This window comes from Narcine bancroftii, chromosome 11, assembly GCF_036971445.1.
Source record: "Narcine bancroftii isolate sNarBan1 chromosome 11, sNarBan1.hap1, whole genome shotgun sequence".
Lineage (NCBI taxonomy): Eukaryota > Metazoa > Chordata > Chondrichthyes > Torpediniformes > Narcinidae > Narcine > Narcine bancroftii.
In genome coordinates, this window is record NC_091479.1 from 61,652,158 (window position 1) to 61,672,225 (window position 20,068).

The 20,068-nt window shown below is 43.1% G+C and overlaps 1 protein-coding gene across 5 annotated transcripts in view; it reads right to left on the minus strand.

The window, feature by feature from the left end:
• Positions 1-20,068, minus strand: part of LOC138745797 (contactin-1-like) — a 314,963-nt gene that overhangs the window by 100,366 nt on the left and 194,529 nt on the right. For all 5 annotated transcript variants that reach the window (XR_011346518.1, XR_011346517.1, XM_069903109.1 and 2 more), the window contains exons 16-17: positions 16,668-16,738; positions 11,587-11,821 (exon numbers count right to left, since the gene is read on the minus strand). Coding sequence is in view for 3 of the 5 variants with exons in the window: in XM_069903109.1 (XP_069759210.1) it covers positions 11,587-11,821; positions 16,668-16,738 (306 nt within the window). In the remaining 2 variants the exon portion in view is untranslated. The remainder of the gene's footprint in view (positions 1-11,586; positions 11,822-16,667; positions 16,739-20,068) is intronic.

The following is a 20,068-nucleotide window of genomic DNA, read 5'->3' on the forward strand; positions in this document are numbered from 1 at the left end:
TCCTGTGCGCATGAGTGCGAGTCTTTGGTTGGCGCATGCACGGTGGGTTCGCGTATTGGAGTTCAGTGGCACATGCATGAGAGTTAAGGGCATGAATTCAATATTGTCAGGGCACTTGAGTCTCACACAAGCCCCAACTGAACTTCAGTGCGCGAACTCACCATGCATGCGCACAGGAATCAAGATGGCCGTGCCCAGTCTATGGACCCCAGGACGTCGACTCACAAAGTAAGTATGCACATTTTGGCTCTTACATCCCTGTTATAGTTTGGCAAGTACAACATTTGATTAAAAAGTTTGCTTTAACACTGAGGTACTCCATGCCAGTGGGCAAAATTCTGACTTATGTTCATTCCGAGATACAACTGATCCATTGATGGTCATAAGTCAGGGAGTACCTGTTTCACAAAGGGGTCCCACCTGTTACCTCTTACCTATTATTCTGTGCTCCTCCCCCCTTCCCCTTCATTCAACAATATGGAACGAAGAGATCTAAAAGTAGTAGGTATTCCTCAGTGAGGTATAATGTAACTATGGAGGTCGTGTTGCAGGACGGCTGAGCGGATGTCCAATGATGTGGAAGAACAGGCAGCAAGGGAAAAGACCATGGGATGAGCTTGCAAGCAAAGGAGAAAGTCAGCGAGAAGGGTGTTAGTTCAGAAAGTGCAGTGGTGGAATCAGCCTGGGAAAGACTGAAATGCATAGAAGACTTTGGTAGGAGTTATCCACTGGGGTCCAAGCTGTTCTGGAAAAACGTAGGACAGCAGCAGGAAGCACATTAAAGATAGATGTAGAAAGGGCACTACGGTCATAACGGGAACCGACAGGCGTCTTCAATCTGCATGCGAGCAGAAGAGTGTGGGATGAGCTCAGATAAGCAGGGGTGAGTTGAGGCAAAGAGCCTGTTTGGCTTGCCTCTATAGACAGACAAGCCAAAACAAATTAGCCTTAAAACTGACAATACTTGGAGTTTTCATTCTAGTTTGTTGAGAAGCCAATGAGGGAAAATTTTCTCCTGGAATGGGCATTATGTAATGAGATGCTATTGGTTAAAACTCCCAGGTGATGTCATAGAACTTTTCAGTAAGGTGGAAAGTGGACGTGTAATCTGAACTCAGGGTCCTAATCAGCAAAGGTTTAAGGACTGAGCAGGTTGTGTTAGATGCAAAGCATGACAAGTCTTGCAAAAACTGCAACCATCACATATTTCATTTTGGTCCAAAAATACAAGAGACTGTAACCCAACCATCACTTACTATTATGAGTTCCCATTTTAGTAAAATGAAATTATCACTGTAAGGGATAGTATAGGCAGGAAGGAATGAATGGTCATACAAGCACAACACAAGTCCCAGCCCAGTGATAATTCGATATATTGGAAGAACTGAGGGAAGGTTTGTCACAGTCCCAGAATTCAGTACATTTGGAAAGATATTGCAAAGGGATAACCATTCTGACTGGTGAAGAGAAAACAGCGTTTTGAAGCGGCTCTTGAGGCCAACCATTTTTGTGGAATTCAGAGCAAACTCTTTGAATGACTGGGCCTTTTCAGTGGATTGACCTGTGCCAGGAAGATCTTTTTGGGAACCACAGTGCTTCATTTTTATTGTGACTAACAGTGAAATTACTTGGAGAGACCAGCGCCAGGGTCTTGGGAGCTTCGTGGAGGCCACCCAGTTTGAGTCTCACCTACAAAAGGACCAGGAGCTCATGTGGACGGACATTTCTTCAAATGCAAGAAGAATTTGAGTCTATAGCAGCCACAACTCCAGTCTTCCCATCAGTTCAACATTAATTCTGGGCATCAAATTTCAAAGGCCTACACTTCAACACTGAATTTAAAAGACTGAACCTTGAAGTAACTTTCTGGATTTTGGCCTGGACTGTGATGGTTTAGGTATCTCTCTCTCTCTTTCTCTCTCTCTCTCTCTCTCACTCACACGCACGCACACACACATGCATAGCTGGGGTTAGATTTAGTGTTAAGAACAGTATAAAAGTTAAAACTATAGTTTAAGAGTTAGAAATAAAATTAATGGTTTAAAATGAAACATTGTCTGGTTCACTATCCATTGCTGCTCGTTACAAGACAAGCTACGGATGGCATTAAAACCAAAAAGTATACAAGTTGGCAGAAGAAATACTACTGCGCTGTAGTGTGCAATGTTCAATGCTCTCAATAGCAGGCTGAAGGATTGGCATCATTTCTGAATTTGGCAAACAAGCATCTGACTTTGATCTGAAAGAACTGAGGATCGGAGTGAACCCACAAGAAAGTGAACTGTAAACAGATATGGAAAAAGGAAAAAGATTAGTAAAGAAGCAAAACAACAAATCCTTTCAAATAGAAATGGGAGAATTTCTAATAGGTCACAAAGAAATCGCAGGGCAGTTCAACAAATACTTTGGTTGTGTCTTCAAAGTGTATAATGCCCCTGAAGAACTAATGACAAACTTTTGAAAGCAGATAAATTTGTAAAAGCAAATACTGAACCACAACAATAACTGAACCATTTATGTTGGCGATGCTACTTGAGAGATAACTATGGCCAGGACAATGAGGAAAACCCCACGACCTTCTTCCAATCGTGCGCAGGTCTGGTTACCCAGCTGCAAGATTGAAGATTCCGACGCAGATTACCCCAGTGTGCAGGAGGGTGACAGAAAATGGGAGAGTATAACATGGAGAGATTCAAACGGGATGAGAGTGAGTGGACTAGAAGAAGCAAAGATCAGATTTGCAATAATGTTACTGGGACAGTTAGGCTTGAATTATAAGGAGTGACTGGATGGGATGTGACTTCCCTCCCTGGAGCCTGGGATGATCAAGGTATATAAAATCACAAGGGCACAGAGCAAGGAGCTGGTTCTGATGGAAATCTTGATGCCATAGAATATAGGAATAAGCAGGGATGAGGGCCATGGTTTACTCTGTGAAAGGACTACCCCCATGTATTGTTCGTTCCTCTGGCTCGGCCCTTTGCGACTCTCACACGCTTCATTCCATCGATGTGTCTCCCACCATCTAACCCTCTGCTCTGCAACCTCCCTGGTAAATCCTTCGCACCTCCTCATGGAAGACTCCCTCTGAAACCCACACCCCTGACTTTGCTCAACGTAGCTCTTTTATCCTACTCATCACCTCATGAATGGCTCTAGGTGGGCTCTAGGTGCATCACAAGTGATGCAGGTCACAACTTGCTGCCTCACAATTCCGGTCACCCAGGTTCTACCCTGATGTTGAGTCGCACACGAGCGCACACGTGCACACACACACACACACACACACACACACACACACACACACACACACATACGCGCACACACACACACACACGCACACACACACACACACACACACACACACACGCACACACATACGCACACGCACACACACACACGCACACACACACGCGCACGCACACACACACGCACACACACATCTGCATGCATTCAGTCCCTGCAGCACCAGTGCACAGTGATCCAGGTTCCAACCTGACCACAGACACACACAACCACAAATGCACACAGAAGTATTTCCAAATATACAGTACACACACACACAGAGACAGACAGACTGAGAGACAGACAGACAGACACCTAAACACAGACTCACAAATGATCTGCAGGACTGCCACCAATGACTGCAGTTTAAGCTCTGACAAAAGTCTCTTACCCCAGTCACCAGAGAGAAGCCCTGAAGAGAGGTTCTAAATTTTTACATTTTAACTTCAATTTTAAAAAAAATAAAGTTACCAAGTGCACAATTACAAGCCCTTTCGGACCATGAGCCTGTACTGCCCAATTACACCCAATTGACCTACAACCGCCATAAGTTTTGAACTGTGAGAGGAAACCGAGCCCCCGGGGAAAACTCATGTGACACGGGGAGGACGTACAAATTTCTTATGGACAGCATGGGATTTGAACCCTAGTCCTTATTGCTAGTGCTGTAACAGTGTTGTGCTAACCACTATGTAAACTATGCCACCAGGGCGAAGCCTTGAGGGGAGGCTCTTATCCCAGTCATCAGGCAAATGGGACAGTTGTAGGACAGATAACTCACTTTTCAGTCATGTAAAGTTTGATGCAGTGAGAAGATGACCTGTCACTCCCAATAAGTGCATGAAAATTAACTGAAAAATTTCCTCATCTTCACCTTAACAAAGTTTCGAAAGTTTGTGCTGGTGGTCATTTGAGGTCCTTTGGAAAAATGTTTTAATGTAAGAACTGACAACATTAGAAAACATGCTCCCCTTCTTTATGTGCCCACCACTCTCTCCTACAATTTAAAGTAGTTAATGGGGCTCACATGTCCAAAGTCGAACAATCTCATTTTTATGTGGATGTATCTCTTCGTTGTGATAAATGTAACAATGGAGATGCTTCATTAATTTATATGTTCTGGGTGTGCCAGAGTCTTGAGGAATATTGGAATGAAGTATTTCAAAATTTCTCTGCACTTTTCAAAGTTAACTTTAAACCAAATCCCTTAACTGCTTTATTTGGAATTGTTGCTCTAATGGAGGGATGTTACCCCACCTAATCATACTCAATGGCCATGTGACATCATGTTTAAACTTAGAGAAGATTCGATGCTCAATTTCTGATTTGAATTTACATTTTCAAATACTGTGGGGACCCTTTTTGAATTACTTTTATAATCTTTGATTTGTTATGAAGGTAGAAGTGTTGACTAATGAGGTAATTTGTCACTCTGATGAGAATTCTGTCTTCCCTTTTTTGGCCAGTTTCTTTTTTGGTGGTGGATTTAGATTTTCATTTTTTATAATATAATATCAATGCAATATAATCTATTTGATTAAAATGTGGGGAATCTTGGATGAAATATGATCCAAATATGATTTAAGTGTAATGTATCTTTGAATTTTAACATATATCCATCTGTACTCTATATTTTTGGATGTGAAATTTCAATGTTAATAAAAATATTGAAAAAGAAAAGAACATGTTCCAAAAGTGACTAAAGTGTATCACAGAGAAACTTTTCCAGGTGTCATCCTTAATTCTCCTGAGTTAACAAAATGTAAAAGACAAAAAATAAACTCCAACATAAAGACTTTTAATCAAAACCACATTCTCTGAGTGAAAACATCTTGCTCATAGATATGAAAGTCATTTTTAAAGAGTAAAAACGTGAAATTGGAAGATTTGGCACTGAGTTCATCCGAGAGGGCCAAGTCCACGGAGATTTCGGATGATGCTAACCTTGGGAGTGGAGGCTCAGCTCAATTTACCCAGAGTCCATCAGCAGTGTAAATGAAGGAAACTCACAGCTGCCACATCCTCTGTCCAACAAATACAGATGTGCTCAATCAGCACTTAATGATGAGGGAAAGAAACCTGGGGAATCACAGGAGCAATTGAAACAATTTCAACTCAATTTCCTTCCTGCAATTGACATCCCATTTAAGGCAGTGAACGTGGAGGGGAGAATTAGCTCAGTGTTATCATTCACATGGTCACATTGGACAGGTGGGCCCAGAGGGGACTTTGCTCCGTTGACCGTTTCCTCTTGACCACCGTTGAGGTCGTCAAGAGTATCAAGTTTCTTGGAGTGCACTTGGTGATGAATCTCACCTGGTCCCTTAATACCAGCTCCAGAGCCAAGAAAGCCCAGCCTCTACTTCCTGTGAAGGCCGAGTAAAGTCCTTCTCCCACCCTCCATCCTCACTACATTCTACAGAGGATGTATCGAGAGCATCCTGTGCAACTGCATCACCACCTGGTTTGGAAGCTGGATCACCTCGGACCGCAAGATCCTGCAGAGGATGGTGAAGTCAGCGGAAAAGATCATTGGGGGCTCTCTTCCTACCATGAAGGACATCGACACCACTCGATGCAGGCAAAAGGCAATAGACATTGTGAAGGAGTCCACACATCCCTCACGTAAACTGTTCTCCCTTCTACCATCTGGTAGGAGATACTGCAGCACTTAGGCCCCTATGTCCAGATTGGGCAACAGCTTTTTCCCCCAGGCCACCAGATTCCTGAACTCCCAGAACATATAGGGTATTGCGGACTTTTGCTGTATATATCTTAATATTTCAATATTTCAATGTGTTTAACTTCTATTCTAACTTATATTTATGTAAATCTGCTCCATGTTCCTGGAAAACGCTATCTCGTCTTTACTGTGCGAGCATGGTATGAATGACAAATAAAGGTGACTTGACTTGTCAATGCTGCCTTTAACAACTTCAGCTGGTTATTGCTCAAAGAATTATTGAAGACCCTTTTTATCCATTACACAGTATCTTTGACCTACTACCATCAGGAATGAAGTACGTGACCCTCAAAATCAGGACTGCCAGGCTGGGAAATAGCATCTTCCTGCAGGCTGTGGTATCGATGAATCTGTGATGTCCTGTAGCTGAGTATATCATATTTATGTATATTTATTTTAAATTATATCTGTATGTATATATCTGATTGCTATGTGCTTTGTATTCTTGGTGTATGTGTGTGCCAAGAAAAGATGTTTTGTCTGGTCATATAGATATATTAGGTGGGCCCACCTCACTGAGGAAAAACCCAACACCCAACCCCAACCAACCAATTTTCCCCTGCAACCACTGCAACCGTGTCTGCCTGTCCCGCATCGGACTTGTCAGCCACAAACGAGCCTGCAGCTGACGTGGACATTTACCCCCTCTATAAATCTTCGTCCGCGAAGTCAAGCCAAGAGAGAGATAGATATATTAATATATATAGTCAGGTGATAATAAACTTGACATAATTTGTGCAAAATTGCAGGTTCTGTTGTTTCAGCAGATGTCATAAACATGAACACTCAATACTGCAAAGTCCCTATCAATAATCTTACCTTAATGACAAGCATTTTAAACTGCAATTTGAGGTTATGGTATGCAACAGATTATCTACATAATAAGTTGCTTTGTGTTTCATTCGGTGTCCCACACTCCACTTGCAGCATTTTGCTGGTATGTGTTGTAATGTGAAGTGTGATGGGTGAAATTAATGGATCAAGGTCAAGAAACGTTGCAAGATATGCTTCTGAAGAACAATGTAATGTAAAACTATAACACAAGAAATAGGATCAGGACTACACGACAGGTAGTTGGCGCAATGCAGAGTGAAGGAACAAAGGGATCTGGGAATACAGATACATAATTCTCTGAAAGTGGCGTCACAGGTGGACAGGGTTCTAAAGAAAGCTTTTGGCATCTTGGCCTTCATAAATCAAAGTATTGAGTACAGGAGCTGGGATGTTATGGTGAGGTTGTACAAGCCATTGGTGAGGCTAAATTTGGAGAATTGGGTGCAGTTCTGGTGGCCAAACTACAGGAAGGATATCGGTAAGATTGAAAGAGTGCAGAGAAGATTTACTTGGATGTTGCTGGGTCTTCAGGAGTTGAGTTACAGGGAAAGATTAAACAGATTTGACTTTATTCCTTAGAACATAGAAGAATGAAGGGAGATTTGATAGAGGTTTACAAGATTATGAATGGAATAGACAGAGTTAATGTGAGTAGACTCTTTCCACTTAGATTAAGGAGAGATAGGACATGGCTTGAGGGTGAAAGGGTAAAGGTTTAGGGGAAACATTCACTCAGAGAGTGATGGAAGTGTGGAATGAACTGCTATCTGATGTGGTAAATTCAGGCTCACTCTTAAGTTTTAAGTATAAATTGGATAGATACGTGGATGGGAGAGGTCTGGAGGGTTGTGGAATGAGTCCAGGTCAGGGGGACTAGATGAATGATGTTTCGGCACAGACTAGAAGGACTAAATGGCCTGTTTTCTTTGCTGTAGTGTTCTATGGTTTCTATTAGAGTGCCAGAGACCCAGGTTTGAATTCGGCATTGCCTGTAAGGAGTTTGTGCATTCTCCCCGTGATCTGCGTGGATTTCCTACGGGTACTCCAGTTTTCTCCCATATTCCAAATGAGTCCCTGATTGAGTTTGTCACTGAGGAATCTGACAGTCTGAATAAGATTTATTAGAGGCAGCACAGATGGTGCAGTGGTTGGTGCAATGCCTTTACAGCGCCAGCGATAAGGACCTGAATGTAGTTCGAATCCTGGGCTGTCTGTAAGTATTTTGTATGTTCTCCCCGTGTCTGTGTGGGTTTTCTCTGGGAACTCTGGTTTCCTCCCATCATTCAAAAGCATACCAGGGTGTAGGTTAATGGGGAGTAAATTGGGTGGCATGAACTTGTGGGCTGAAATGGCCTGTTACCGTGCTGTATGTCTACTGTTATGAGCCCAGAGGACCCCAAAACCCAACGGCAATAGATATTCACCAAAACAAATGGTTACTTAAAAAAATGTTTATTTTAATTATCTTTAAACATGAAAACAGAATCACACTTTAACTTATTACTATTAACTTAACTAACCTAACTTAACCCCCCTTCTAATTCTAAGTGCACGTGTATGTAATGTGTGTGTAAGTTCAGAAAAGTTCTTTGATTCACAGTCCAATCTCACTTCTCATTCCTCCAAGTTCACTGGTTGCAAGCAATTCTTATACTGTCCACAGAATTTAACATTTATAAAGTTCACCAGGCATTGGTGCTTGAAAGGTAAATGTTTACCGATCAGGAAGGTTTTTGTCGGTTTTCAAAGAGAGATTTGTTGTACGCTGAAAACCTACAACTGATTCCTTTTTATAATCAGCCACTTCAGTGTCTTGCCGAAGAAACTTGCCCCCTCCAGATGATAACCTCTTTCTTTCAGTTCATCACAGAGTTCCTTTTTGTTTCTCTTATTTCAAGTGAAACATCAGACAGCCAGTCCTCACCTCTTGCATGAACCACAAGGGCTTTGACCAGGCTGAACTAAGCACTCACAACCCGTCTTCCAAATAGGGGTTTCCACAAGCTTGCCAGCTTGTCCTATTCCAGTCCCAGCTTTTGCTGCTGACTGTAAAACTGCAGAACTGATCTCTGTCTGTCTGTCTCTCTCTCTGAGAGAAAATCTGTTTGACTCTCTCTGCCTGAAAAACCACATGACCCTCCTAGAACAGCACGTTCCCCTCCAGACAGTCTGTGGCTCTGATAAGTTCTTTCATCTTTTGCCTTTTTGTAAACAACAATCCATTAGTGAAGTCACTTGGGCACTCTCCAAAGCTTTTGCAAAGGCTGTTGGCCCCAACATGTCTAGAATGGGGCAGATCTCCAGTATTTTAAATAAGATCTGTTTTAAAATGTGACCTACACCAAAAACCCTGCCCCGATTTATCTCCCAAAAACATATCTATATACAAAACAAACACAATATAATCTGTCATACTACATTAAACTTAAAATGTACTCCTACTCATTGATTTCTGACAATTCTCAACTGCTCCATGCCTTGCCTCAAACTCCATGTCCTCTGACATCAGTAGCTGTGAACCTGCTGGAACCAACCATGAAGGATCCATTCCCAGCACACCTTGAAAAGACCTTCAGAAAGCTTCCTTTATGCACCTTTCAGAAAAATCGCCTGGAGATTGGAAGTGTACCCCATTCACTCGTTCCCTTTCCGCTATCCTCTGGGTCACATTCTTAAAACGCTCCAACAGATTCACAGAACATGGAACACACCAGACCCATCAGCCCACAGTGTTGTGCTGATCTATGGAAACCTACTCCACCATCAATCCAATTCTTCCCTTCCCCACACCCATAACCCCTCCCGAATTTTTCTTATATCCATGTCTCCATCCAAGAGCCTCCATCATCGTCTCTGGCAATGCAATCCAGGCACCCACCATTCTCTGAGAAAAGAACAATTACCTCTGACATCTCCCCTCAACATTCCTCCTTTCTCCTTGAATCAATGTCATCTAGTATTTGCTATTGTCACCCCATGTACAGGTACTGGTTCTTCACCCAATCTTAGCTCCTCATAATCTTATATACCTCGATAATGTCACCACTCATCCTTCGTCATTCCAAAGGGAAATGTCCTTGCTCTGTCAACCTTGCTTTGATAAGACCCATTTGCCAATCTAGACAATATCCTGGTGAATCTCATTTGCATCCTTTCCAGGCAGCAACATTGTTCCTCTAATGAGGTGACTAGAACTGCATGGAATACTCCTTATTCTTGGGAGTCACTATCTTGGAGGATTTTTCCTGGACCCAACACATTAATGGCATCATGAAGAAAGGACGTCAGTGCCTCTACTTATTCAAGGGTTTGCAGAGGATTGCTAAGACATCGGGAACCCTGGCAAATTTCTACATTTGTGTGGTGACCAGCTGCATACAGCCTCCAAAAGGTAGTAGTCACAGCCCAGGACATCACAGGCAGAACCCTCTCACTATCGAGAACATCTACAGGGAACGCTGTCATCAGAGAGCAGCAGCAATCATCAAGGATCCACACCACCCAGCACACGCTCTCCTCACTCTGCCATCGGGAAAGAGGTCCCGGTGCCACAAGTTTCACACCACCAGGTCCAGGAGCAGCTGCTCCCCCTCCCCCATCAGACTCATTAATGACAAACTCAATCAGTTGCCCCTTTTCCATTGGCAACCCAGTTAATTGCCTATGCAGTGTCCCAGGATAGGAGGCCCTTTGTGCCATTTCCACTGGGCCACCCTTAACTGTACTAATTGCTTTTCCACTGAACACAATTCATCCCCGGGGATTGGAGTGTTCTTCCTTTAACTGGAAATAGGTGACTTTCTGCTGTCCTTTTCCACTGGTTTTAACAGCACGCCGGCATCAGCAAATGCCAGAGATATGAGTAGGAATAGAGGTGGTTAACCCCTGGCAGGAAATGTCATCATTTGATGCTGGCATTCGGACAGAGTTCCTTTTCCTCTGGACCCTATCCCAGTAAACTCCCAGTTAATTCCCAGTTAATTCCTGGGACAGGGTGACAGTGGAAAAGGGGCTAGGGACTCATTTAAGGAACAAAAAAAGCTGGAGAAACTCAGCTGGTTAAGCATTTTGTATGACCTGCTGAATTGCTCCAGAATTTTGTGCTTTTACTTCAACCATGGGTGTTCACAGATTTTTGTGATTTACTTCTTTACTCATTGAAGGAGACTCACTTCTCCATTTTATTGATTTATGTATTCCTTCTGTATTGCACAGTCAGTTTTTTTACATTTGTTATCTGTTAAAAGTTCATTTGTGTACATGTATATGCTGTCTACAGTTTTTTTGGTAATTTTGCGTCGCCTGCAGAAGAAGAATCTCAGGGTTGCATGTGATGTCCCTTTGATAATAAATCTGAAATTTGAAACTTAACCTTATCATCTAACCAGAGTTTTAGAGTTGTGCAACGTTACCTCAAGGCTCTTGAACTCAATCCTCCCGACGATGAAGGTCAGCACAACATATGCCTTGTTAACCTCACTAATAACTTGCGTGACAAAATTCATCGTACATGACTTTCCTTTCATAAATCTATGCCGACTCTATTACTACCAGGAGACTCTGTTTTTGCATCCTATGTGATATTTTCTCTACTAACATTACATAGTTCCCTGTTTTCTCTCTCCCTCCTTTTATCAAAAAGGTGGACTCCCACTACAACCCCCAATCGACAAGCAGGTTTCTAGAATCTATTGAAAGAGCGAAAGGATGGCTGTTCCACTTACCATCCTCTGCCGAGTAAATGAAAGCTGACAGACTGTATGGACCACTTCCTTTGCTGTTGAAAGCTTTGACCTTGACTTCGAACTGAGTGTGTGGAATCAAGGAGTCATCTTTGTGAACATATCGGTTGCCTTCGGGATTGGGCACCGTGACCTTCCTCCATTCTCTCTCTCCACTTCGTTTGAAGGCAATGAGGTAACCAAAATTGCTTCCAAAGTGGTATTCCCTTGGCAGGGGCTATGAGGGCAGAAGAGAGGGGAAAAGGGTCAGCCTCAGGCAAGAACAGGGACATCTGACTATCAATGGATTCAACAGAAAGTAGCAATCTCATTCAGTGCCACAGTACGTAAGCGAAGCAGATTCCAAGCCACATGAATGGTGAGGTAGGCGCAATTTATCCTGCAACCAGGTAAATCATTCCAAAATATTTATCTATATTTATTTTATAGTTGTATATCTGTGATTATTATGTGCTGTGAATCTGTGTGAACTGTGGTTCAGAGAATTGCTGTTTTGTCTCGTTGCATGTGTACAATCATATGAGAATAAAATTAAACTTAAAGGGAACTATTCCTCACACAGGGAATCATGGAACAACCCCACCCTCAAATATGTGGCAAGGGCAGTTCAGAAACAGGTACATTTTGTAGTGTAAAGCTGTTAAGGCCATTATACACACCAGAAGAAGACTGGAGCAACAATACTGACCAAACTGAATGGGGAATGGACTGCATTATCTTTCCTGTCCTGCATGTTTTTATGGTGCACAATTACTGTGGATCCTTGTCTGAAGTTAAATCGTGAAGAGCAGCTCCCATTCCAGTTCATCATCATCTTTTTTTTTCTACCTCTCAGCGTGCTTCAGGTCCCAACATCAGCTTCCAACACCACACAACTGGGATCAATGAGCAGAGGCTGAACCTGCCCTGAGAACTTCCCGAGTTCTCAAACATCCCCTGAGGTGAGGAAGCCTGCAACATGGCTGATGCTCCAGGCATTTTGTCTACAACTGTCATCGAGATCAATCAGTCTCAGCTTTTGCCAGAGCAATGAACTGGGACTGAAGGCTTGCAACAACTTCTCCAGGGCTTCACTCCAGCGAGATACATTTCAGAGACATCAAAAATATTATCCATCCAGCCAGGTTGTTCTCGATAGAAATCCTGAAGAAATTTGACAGAATGGTGGCTGGTAGCCTTGCCCATCTCAGTCTTCTCAGGAAGTTCAATTCCTCTTAATCCCTTCTTTTTATTTTCCAATTTTATTCTGTCTCTCTGATGGCTTTTTCTGTAAATTTTTTCCATTTAAGCCATTTCCTTCTCTAAATTTTCTACTTTCTGTAAATGCTTCTTTTTAGTCTTAGCTGAAAAACTTATAATCTGTCCTCTTGGATTAGCTTTTAACGCATCCCATATAACAAACTTATTATCAACTGAGTTAAGATTAATTTCCAAATATATCTGTATTTGATTTTGTATAAAATCACAAAATTCTGGATTTCTTAACAACGATGAATTAAATCTCCATCTATACGTAGAATCAATTTTTTCCAAATTTGAACATCATATCAATAATGGAGAATGATCAGATAGGTTTATATTGCACATTTTCAATCCTTCCTTACAAATGAGCTGAAATTTAAAAAAAGTCAATTCTAGAATATGAATCAAATTGATAAGAATAAAACAAATAATCTCTTCCTTTAGGATTCACTCATCTCCATATATCAATCAAGTTCAGCTCCTGCATCAATATTAATAATTTTTTTGCCATTTTAGTTTTAGTGACAGATTTTGAGGATTTATCTAAAATCAGATCTAATCAGCAATTGAAATCTCCACCAACTAATATATTCCCATCAATTTGTACCAAATGAAGAAAAACATCAGATATAAATTTATCATCATCAACATTTAGAGCATAAATATTCATAAAAATCCAATATTCTGAATAAATTTGACAATTTATCATTACAAATCTTTCAAAGAGGTCTATAGTTACCGACTGCAGCTTAAATGGTAAATTTTTACTAATTAAAATAGCTACACTTTAGAATTAAATGATAATGCAAATACCTGACCTACCCATTCTCTTTTCAATTTTTTCTCTGTTAAGTAGGTTCTCTTATGCCTTCCTGACAAGTGAAGAGATGTGTGTCCAGGAAAGGTCACTTCTTAAGTGGACTCCTAGGAACTTAGTGCTCTCCACTCTCTCCGCTAATGAGCTCTTAATGTGTAGAGGTGGTCGTCCCTGATCCTCCTGAAGTCCACGATCATTTCCTTTGTCTTGCCAGCATTGAGACTCTGGTTGTTATTCTTGCACCATTTCACAAGATTTTCAACTTCTTCTTCATGGGGGTGGGGGGGGTGGGAGGGTGCGTAGGTTTACTGGCATCCCAACTATGTATTTGCAGAAATGGTTGTGATCCTTGTGGTCACAGAGGATTATGAAAACAACTAAGAAGATCACTGGGGTTCCCTTTTCATTGATTAGATTCACTGGGACCACGGCTTAAATAGAGCTCAAAGAACTATTGAGGACTCTTTCCATCCAGCGCACAGAATCTTTGACCCACTACCATCAAGAAGGAGATACAGGAGCATCAAAATCAGAACCTCAAGGCTGGGAAATAGATTCTTCCTGGAGGCTCTAAGATTGATGAACAATGTCCTGTAACTGAATAAGTCATCACAAAATATTTATATATATTTACTTTATATTATATTTTTATGTATATATGAGATTATTATGTGCTGTGTATTGTGTATGTATGTGTGTGCATTGTGGCCCAGAGAAACACTGTTTCATCTGGCCATCTATGTAGCCAGATGATGAACTTGCAAAGGGGAATGAGTGGTGGTGGTCTCGTCTCTGAATCAGCAGATGGTGGCCTCAAATCTCTCTTTCAGACTCAAAATCCTAAACACAGGTAGACCACACTCGCAGACTGGGTGGAGAAATGGTGAAGAGGGCGATTGTCAGGCCTGCCTTCATCGGTCAGAGTACTGAGTACAAGAGTGGTGATATCACGTAGCAAATGCTCACAGCACTGTGAGAGTATTGTGCATAGCTTTGGCAACCCAGCTGCAGGAAAGGTATCATTCAGGGTGGCACAGTTCACATAGCGTTTATTGGCAGGACAGTTAGTGTCATGGGTGCTACAGCACCAACGACCAGCGTTCGAATCCCGGGCTGTCGTGTCTGCGTGGGCTTTCCCTCTCACCATTCAAAACGGGGGTGTAGGTTAATCTGGAGTGGCACGGGCTTGTGGACCTGTTGTCATGTTGTATGTCTAAATGTAAATTTTAAAGGTTCACGAGAATATTATACAGGGAGGCTGGATGGGCTGTGACTTTTCTTATTGCCCTTATTAATGTTTGTGAAATTATAAAGGACATAGACAAGGTAAATAGTCACAGTCATTTTCCCAAGTTAGTGGAATCTAAAGCCAGAGGGGAAAGATTTGAAAGAGACCTGAGTTTGACCTTTTTCATACTGAAGATGCTGGGTGCATGAAACAAGCTGCTGGGGGAGCAATTGGACACATACTGTATATTCTCAATGTGGACAAGACAATGGAGATAATTGTGGGGTTCAGGAGGATGAAGGTTGACCAGTCTCCACTAAGCATCAATGGCTCCATTGCGGGCAGAGTGGAGAGCAGAGAGTTCCTCGATGTGCATCTATCCTGGAACCACAGCACCAAGGGCAGCAACAACCATCTTGACACATTTTACAGGAACACAATTGAGAGGGTGTAGTCAGGCTGCATCATTCGGTGGCATGGTGCAAAACATTGGACTGGAAGTCAATTAAAATGGCCGAGAAGATCACTTAGGTCTGTCTCCCTTTCCTCTACACCCCTCTCTGTAACTGGATTCTTGACTTCCTAATGTGTCCGGGTTGGCAGCAGAACATTGAGCACTGCCACATTGAACAATGGCGCACCTCAGGGCTGTGCACTCAGTCCACTCTTGTTCATGCTACTGACCCATGCCAGTTGACCCGGCAGTCGTTAGCCTAATCAGCAATAACAATGAGTTTCACTACAGAGAAGAGGTGGAAAAGCTTGTGAAATGGCACGAGAATTAGCATCCAGAGTCTCAATATGGACAAGACAAAGGAGATGATCATGGACTTCAGGGACAACCACTTCTACACATTAATAGTGGAGAGCACCAAGTTCCTCGGAGTCCACTTAAGAAGTAACCGATCCTGGACACACAACATCTCCTCCCTTGTCAGGAAGGCACAAGAGCAACTGCACTTTCTTAGAAGACTGAGATGGGCAAGGCTACCGGCCACCATTCTGTCAAATTTCTACAGGAGCTCTCTCTCGAGACCAACCTGGCTGGCTGCATCACAGTGTGGCACAGTGGCTGTGGAGCATCGAGATCAGTGGTCGATCCACAGGAGCATAAATGCGGCAGAGAGAATCACTGGGGTCTCCCTTCCCCCATCGATGGGATTTACTGGGATCGTTGTTTTTAGGTGGGCTCATAAAATCAGGGTGGACCCCTACCACCCTCCATACAGCATCTTCCAGCTGCTCCTGTCAGAACAGGATACAGAACCATTAGGTTTCTTCCCTTGGCCAGTGAAACTATGAATGCCTGCCCGAATAACTCTCTATGACAACTGTTGATCTATATTGTATTTTAACATATGAATCAATGTACTGATATATACACAGAGATTATTAATGTCCATGTACTTGATCTATTTTTAATCAAAGAATATTTTGGTAAATGCAATAAACTTTTGTGAATCCATTGGTGTACCGCAACACTATTACAACACCAATGACCTGGGTTCTAATCTGCTGCTGTCTTCCCAGCATTGCATGGGATTTTTCAGGGTTCTTCAGCTTCCTCCCAAGTTCCAATGACATAAAGAGTTGGTAGGTTAATTGGCCACAGGGGTGGGTTTGGGCAGTGGGGGCTCTTGTGCTGGAAGGGCCTCTCAAAAATAAAGGCTGTTCAACAGTCGTAAATTGGACACCCTGATAAAGAAGGCACCATTTCCCTGGCCACAGGAAGGACGGAAGGCTCAGTGGGCAAAACAGTTCCTGTTCCAAACCTACCGTCCACGTTATCGTCAGTTCCCGGTGGTTTCCGCCTCCTCCCCCAACATCTGATGGAGCCACGGTGGGAGCTGCAGAGAGAAGAGTGGGGGACATGTTAATGGCTGGCTTCGGGTGAGAGTGCAGGGAAGCTGGGTTTGTTGGGGAGGCGCAGGGAGTGATAACTTGGGAAAAGCTTTGTGAAGAAGTCACTCACTTTCTCTTCCAAGCCAGAGAATACACGACAAGAACAGTGACCTGCAAAAACTGCCAGAGTCCAGCTCCCTGCCAAGACTAACATAGAACTATTGGTCTAGGAATGCTGCCAGTTTTCTGTTACTATCTGCAATATTACTTCCCTCAACGATTTCCCACTGAGAGCTGCAAAGTACCAGCTGCAGACCACAACAAATAAAATGTCAAGAGTGACAATCGAACTCTTTTTCCAGAGCTTTGAGGAACATAAAGCTGTTTTGACTCATGTTAATTGAGGAGTAGCATTGTATCTGAATAGTCAGGGCATCAATGGTCAAGGGGAGAAGGCCAGGGAGTGGGGCTGAGTGGGAGAATGGATCAGCTCACGACGGAATGGAGGAGCGGACATGATGGGCTAAGCTGCAATTTATGTATCAGCTGTATCTGAACCTGTATCTCATGGATGTTAACATTCTGCATGTCCTTCATGCATTCTGGAGCAAGTTTTGATCCAGCTTCCTTTTGACGATCTGGCAAAACTTCCTTTCCTCGGACCCCGCTGGAATACTTCTGAATGTTCTCTCATGTCCCATGATGACACTTGAATCCCTCTCCGAATGACCAGGTTCCGGAAACTGTCAGCTCACAGACAAAGAAAAATAAGTTCTGAAGTTGTCTCATCAGCAGATGGGATTCAGTTGGCCCAGATGTTTGTTTCACTGAATATGTACAGTGTAAACGTTCAAGTCCACACATATCTCCCTCACGGAAATTGGTGAAACTGGTCAAAATGTGTCATCAGCAGTAATGACGTAGCTTACTCCCAATATCAGTGCAGAAACAGTTCCCAGCACTGCATTTAACACAGCTTCCCACATGCATCTCCCCCTGACAGTATACATACAACCAAACCAAACAGCATTTCTCCAGATCATGCTGTAAACTCATACACACACAATACACAGCACATAAGAATCATTGCATCAAGATATAATTTTAAATAAATATATATAAATATTTTGGGATGCTTTATTCAGTTACACGAAACCGTTCATCATTCCCACTGCCCGCAGGAAGAAGCTACTTCCCAGCCTGACAGACCTGATTTTGATGCTCCTGAACTTCCTTCTTTTTTTTTTAATTTTTAATTTTTCACACCATAAACCACATTAATCATGATACACACTTTTTCCTTTTCAAATATATACAGTGCCATTTTCTCCCCCCCCCTCCTCCCATCCCACCCTCCCTACCTCCCCCCTCCCGTCCATTTAAAGTACAAAATCTAGGATACATTAAACCCGTCGAACAATGTTGTCATTCAATAAAAATAAACAAGAAATTCCAATGAGTCAATTCTTTTCATTCCCTTCTCCTTCTGTTAATTTAGGTAGTGAATGTCCCCGGTAGGTTTTCGCTATTGTGTTTCATGTATGGCTCCCATATTTGTTCAAATATTTCAATATCATTTCTTAAACTATATGTTATTGACTTGATGAAAGTTGATCCGAGATACTGTGCGCTGGTTGCAAAGGGCCCTCTCCAATTCTTTGAGCTCTATTTAAGCAACGCTCCTGGTGAATGTCATCAGTAGAGGAAAGGGCGACACCAATAATCTTCTCAGCCGTGTTGATGATCTTTTGGATTGACTTCTGGTCTTATGCTTTGCAGCTACTATAGTGTCGACACTTCCCTAATTTAAAAAAAAAATTGACATACAGCACGGTAACAGACCATTTCGGCCCACGAGCCCATGCTGGCCAATTACACCCAATTAACTTACAACAACCCCGGTACATTTTGAACAGAAGGAGAAAACTGGGACACCCCGCCCCCCCCTACCCCCGGGGAAAACCCACTCAGACGCAGGGAGAACGTACAAATTCCTTACAGACAGCGCAGGAATCGAGCCCCGTCCCAATCACTGGCGCTGTAACCATTACGCCCACCGTGCTGGCCTAATTGTTACTGTAATCTATAGAACTGTGTCCGAGTCACAGCAACCCTGTTGCTGAAATGGAGATTGAGTCGCCATCTATTTGTAATGAAAAAAGAGAACTGTCTCACATTGTTCCATGATGCAGCCAGACTGGGCACTCTCTGTAAAAATGTTGTCAGGGCATTGTACAGCATTTCACTGCTTGCAACTTCAACTGGGAATGAGCTGTGATTTACACCCCAATTTACTGCGTGCAACTTGCGCAGGATATCGTCCCTGGGAAGAACAGTGGTCTCTTGTTGTGCAGGCAGCAGCAATGCATATTGAAGTATCTGTAGAGGATCAGGAGGGAGGAAACCCCACCATTCATTCAAAGTGGTACATAAAGGTGGCAAAGGTCCAAAAGGAAAATTGTGAGTTCCACCAGAGATGCTCTGGCAGTCTCTTCCAGACTTGGAGCAGGGAGGTAAGATGTTTCATGGTTTCACATGATGGAACAAATTTTCTGCCCCGGGGCTGAGCTCTCCTTCAGAAGGCCCAATTCTTCCAAGTAGCCTTGGCCCCACAAATATCAATCCTCCCTTCCCCCAACACATCTCCAGACAGCTGTGTGCCCCTGCCCCCTGGACATGAAGTCTCGCGGTTCAGTGCAGCAGCGAGTCCACATCCTGACAATGCTGCAACCTTCTGGCATCATCCAGGCTCCTCGTTCTCCTTTCTGTAAACCTCAAGCTCTGAGATAAAGGGGCAAAGACTCATGCAGTACCAAAATGGGCCCTTCAGCCTGTTCATGCTGGCCACACACAAATATCATGGATTTCTCTCTTTCTTTCAGCGCCCTCTTGGGCACTGGGTTCCAAACCTGTCTGGGTGGAATAAAATCATCTTCCTTCCAACCCTGTTACTCCTGAGAGCTGCCAATTCTGTCTCTGCCTCCCTCAGCCTCCTCCACTCAAGGGAAAAGAAACCCAGCTGATCTCAACACCTGACTGGGCAATCTCCAATCAGATTGCATTAACATTGACTTCTAATTTCCATTAATGCCCTTCCCTTAGTCTCTTTCTTACCCTGTCCCTCTGTCTCCTCTCCTCCAGCTCCCCACCCCATTCCCTTCCCTCTCCTGTCAGAGAGCTTCACACTCCCTGCATCCCTTCTCACATTTTTCTCTTCTACCTTCCTACCAGTATCCACCTATGATCTCTCACCTGTGCTCCTCCCCCTTCCTTTCCCTACCTTTTTATTTAGACACTTGCCTGTTTTTGCTTACACATGACGAAGGGCCCCGGCC